The 4576-nt window shown below is 48.3% G+C and overlaps 1 protein-coding gene across 2 annotated transcripts in view; it reads left to right on the top strand.

Annotated features, from left to right (window-relative positions):
• POLR3GL (RNA polymerase III subunit GL) overlaps positions 1-4576 on the top strand; it is a 10007-nt gene that overhangs the window by 2466 nt on the left and 2965 nt on the right. For both annotated transcript variants that reach the window (XM_017515167.2, XM_017515168.2), the window contains exons 2-3: positions 3276-3442; positions 3963-4092. In XM_017515167.2, the coding sequence (XP_017370656.1) occupies positions 3317-3442; positions 3963-4092 (256 nt within the window). In that variant the 5' untranslated portion in view covers positions 3276-3316. The remainder of the gene's footprint in view (positions 1-3275; positions 3443-3962; positions 4093-4576) is intronic.

Below are 4576 nucleotides of genomic sequence, written 5' to 3'. Positions count from 1 at the left end.
GGGTTTCACCATGTTGACCAGGATGGTCTCAATCTCTTGACCTCGTGATCCACCCGCCTCGGCCTCCCAAAGTGCTGGGATTACAAGCGTGAGCCACCGCGCCCGGCCAAGCAATTCTTTTGCCTCAGTCTCCTGAGTAGCTGGGATTATAGGCATGCACCACCATGCCTGGCTAATTTTGTGTTTGTAGTAGAGACAGGGTTTCTCCATATTGGTCAGGCTGGTCTCAAACTCCTGACTTCAGGTGATCCGCCTGCCTCGGCCTCCTGAAGTGCTGGGATTATAGGTGTCAGCCACCACTCCAGGCTATTTTCTTTTTTTCTGCTTTTTGTTTGTTTGTTTGAGATAGAGTCTCACTCTGCCACCCAGGCTGGAGTGTAGCAGTGCAATCATGACTCACTTCAGCATCAATCACCCCGGCCAGGGCAATCCTTCCCAATAGCTGGGACTCCACACCTGGCTAATTTTTGTGTTTTTTGTAAAGACAGGGTTTTGCCTTGTTGTCCAGACTGGTCTCAAACTCCTAGGGCTCAAGTGACCACCCCACTCCAGCCTCCCAAAGTGCTGGGATTACAGGCATGAGCCCGGCTAACCCCATCAATGTGTGAGTGTGGTTGTGGTTTTGGGCGCTTTCTTACTTTTTGGTACCTCAAGATGCTCTACACTCACATTGTGTATTTCCTACCCTGTCCTAGAGTCAGCTAGGACTCCAGGGAGCCCTGGTACCTTTTACTGGAAAATTGTTTTAGAGACCAAGATCTGAGTGCTAGGCGTGCTCATTGCTACTGGGGTATCATTTCTCTCAAGTTTCCTTTTCATCTGGCGATTTTATTTCCCCATCTTAGCTGCCTCTGACTGGTTTCTCAGGTTTGGTGATAAGAGGCAGAGTGAAAATTCAGTAGAAGGAAAAACTTTGGATTCATCAATGTTGATCACAGTGGAATAAACTGCCTTGGGGGAGAATGGATACCATCTCTTTAGGGAAGTTCCACCAAAAGCTGAATCACAATTCACACAGTAACGTCAGGCATGGTGTCTCACCCCTTTTAATCCCAGCAGTTAGGGAAGCCAAAGCAGGTGTATCACTCAAGTCCAGGAGTTCGAGATTATCCTGGGTGACATGGCAAAACCCCGTCTCTACAAAACATACAAACGTTAACTGAGCTTGGTGGTACATCTGTAGTCCCAGCTACTCAGGAGGCTGGGGCGGGAGGATCACTTGAGTCTGGGAGGCGGAGGTTGCAGTGAGCTGAGATTGCACCACTGCACTCCAGTGAAGTCCTACACTGGGAGAGGTTTAGACTAGATGACCTCTAAGGATCCTCCCAATTGTAAGATTCTGTGCTTCCAAGTGGTATTTAAAAAGATCAATTTTGGGCCGGGTGCAGTGGCTCAAGCTTGTAATCCCAGCACTTTGGGAGGCCGAGGCGGGTGGATCACCTGAGGTCAGGAGTTTGAGACCAGCCTGGCCAACATGGCAAAAACCCATCTCTAGTAAAAATACAAAAATGAGCTGGGCATGGTAGTGCATGCCCATAATCCCAGCTATTCAGTAGGCTGAGGCAGGAGAATTGCTTGAACCAGGAGGTGGAGGTTGCAGTGAGCCGAGATAGTACCACTGTACTCCAGCCTGGGTGACAGAGTGAGACTTCATCTAAAAAAAAAAAAAAAATCCATTTTGACCGGGCGCAATGGCTCACACTTGTAATCCTAGCACTTTGGGAGGCCAAAGTAGGCGGATCACGAGGTCAGGGGTTTGACACCATCCTGGCCAACATGGTGAAACTCTGTCTCTACTAAAAATAGAAAAATTAGCCAGGTGTGGTAGCGTGTGCCTGTGACTCCCAGCTACTTGGGAGGCAGAGGAAGGTGAATCACTTGAACTCAGGAGGCGGAGGTTGCAGTGAGCCTAGACTGCACCATTGCACTCCAGCCTGGGCGACAGAGCAAGACTTTGTCTCAAAAACAAACAAACAAACAAACAAAAAAAGCCAGGCACGGTGGCACACACCTGTAGTTCCTGCTACTTGGGAGGTTAAGGTGGGAGGATCACCTGAGCCCAGGAGGTTGAGGCTACAGTGAGCCATCATCATGCCACTGTACTCCAGCCTGGGTGACAGAAAGAGACCCTGTCTCAAATAAAATAAAAAGATCAATTTGATTGTAATGTCTCTTTTCCCCTGGTTGACAATGAAGTTGATGACTCATCCCTCTGCTCTCCCAGTGCCTGGCACACTATCTTTTTCATGGTAGTTGAAAAATTAATGTTTTGCTAAATGCATTGCATTATATTGAATTGGGGCCTGGTTGGGTTTGGAAGGGCAAAGAGAGAAAGAATTCAAAGGTTATATGTAGAAATTTAGATAGTGGCTGGGCATAGTGGTTCATGCCTGTTATCCCAGCACTTTGGGAGGCTGAGGCAGGAGGATCACTTGAGCCCAGGGGTTCGAGGCTACAGTGAGCTGTGATCGTACCATTACACTCAAGCATGGACGAGAGAACATATCTAAAAATAATAATAAGGAAATGAAGGCTGGGTGCGGTGGCTCATGCCTGTAATCCCAGTGCTTTGAGAAGCTGAGGTGGGCAGATCGCCTGAGGTTGGGAGTTCAAGACCAGCCTGGCCAGCATGGTGAAACCCTGTCTCTAATAAAAATAAAAAAATTAGCTGGGTGTGGTGGCAGGCGCCTATAATCCCAGCTACTTGGGAAACGGAGGCAGGATAATTGCTTGAACCCAGGAGGCGGAGGTTGCAGTGAGCGGAGATCACACCACTGCACTCCAGCCTGAGAGTGAGACTCCATCTCAAAACAAAACAACAATGAAAGGAATGCAGATACAGGTAAACATCAAATTGTCCTAGGGATGTAGAGTTGTGTCCAAGAGTCTAAGTACTTTCTCCTTTGTGCTAGTTAAACTATATTGTAATTATCTGACCTGTTTGGGGGACCATGTCCCATTCATGTTTATATTTCCAGAAATTCTCTGTCTGACATGTGCCTTCTCAGTCAAAATTCGTGTTTTTTTTTTTTAAAGTCGGGGTTTCACCATGTTGGTCAGGCTGGTCTTGAACTCCCGACCTCAGGTGATCTGCCCACCTTGGCCTCCAAAGTGCTTGGATTACAGGCATGAGCCAGCACGCCCGGCCCTCAGTCAAAATTTGTTAAATGACATTGACTTTTCATGTTCCAGGGAGAGAAGATGGAATGTCTTGTCTGTCCTTGGCTTCCTGTCCATTCGACTACATTTCTTCTCTTTCTTTTTGTCTTTATCAGGTTTTCTTACTGGATCTCTGAATACCCAGGCCCCCTCCACTATGGCCAGCCGGGGTGGGGGCCGAGGTCGTGGCCGGGGTCAGCTGACCTTCAACATGGAGGCTGTGGGCATTGGGAAAGGGGATGCTTTGCCCCCACCCACTCTGCAGCCCTCTCCACTCTTCCCTGTGAGTCTCTTCACTCCCTTCCCTGACTTTCATGTGCCCCTGGCCGACTACATGATTCTGGGTTCCTTCTAGACCATCATAAAGTCACTTTGGGAGGCCGAGGCAGGTGGATCACCTGATATCAGGAGTTCAAGACCAGCCTGGCCAAAACGGCAAAACCCCATCTCTAGTAAAAATACGAAAATGAGCTGGGCATGGCAGTGCATGCCTGTAATCCCATCTGCTCAGGAGGCTGAGGCAGGAGAATCACTTGAACCCGGGAGGTGGAGGTTGCTGTGAGCCGAGACAGTACCTCATCTTGCCCCTCTCTGTCTCTCTACTACCAATGCACAGGGGATGTTTTGCAGGTAAAGAAGTGTCCACCTTCACTTCTCCCTAGCTTTCGAAATGATATGTTACTCCCCTCATTCTCTTTTGGCCTCTGCTCAGCGGGAGTATTAGATTAAATTGGGAGGAGGGGTCCTCCCAGATTTGTACTAGCATTTTCTCCCTGAACTGACTACTGCCCCTGCCTCTGTAGCCCCTGGAGTTTCGCCCAGTACCTCTGCCCTCGGGAGAGGAAGGGGAGTATGTCCTGGCACTGAAGCAGGAGCTACGAGGAGCCATGAGGCAGCTCCCCTACTTCATCCGGCCAGCTGTCCCCAAGAGAGGTCAGTTGGAATGCCAGCATCATATTCTGAGTGTCTTCCACGGGCAGTGCCCTGTGCTCAGCACTACTGGGGGCCAGAGAGGCACAAGAAGGGTACTGTCTAACTGGGGAGATGATAATAGTTACTTCTGTGTCTGAAATGCATTATGATTTTCATGGTTTGTTTTGAGTCTCATAATAGTCTTGGTACAGTGGGTGGTTAAATACTAAAATCCCATTTGACATGTATAAGTAGGGGGATGTATTTTCTAAAAATTTATATATTTTTAATTTTTTTGTAAAATGAGATGGACGTCTCCTTTTGTTGCCCAGGCTGGTTTTGAACTTCTGAGCTCAAGAGATTCTCCCACCTTGGCCTCCCAAAAGTGCTGGGATTACAGGCATGAGTCACCAGCCCAGCAAAATGTTTAATTATCTGGATATTACGGCCACCAACCAACAAGGGAAGACAGATCCTGGTTTCTTTCTTTTTTTTTTTTTTTGAG

The sequence above is a fragment of the Cebus imitator genome, unplaced genomic scaffold, assembly GCF_001604975.1.
Source record: "Cebus imitator isolate Cc_AM_T3 unplaced genomic scaffold, Cebus_imitator-1.0 Scaffold543, whole genome shotgun sequence".
Classification (NCBI taxonomy): domain Eukaryota; kingdom Metazoa; phylum Chordata; class Mammalia; order Primates; family Cebidae; genus Cebus; species Cebus imitator.
This window is presented reverse-complemented; position numbering and strand designations above follow the sequence as displayed.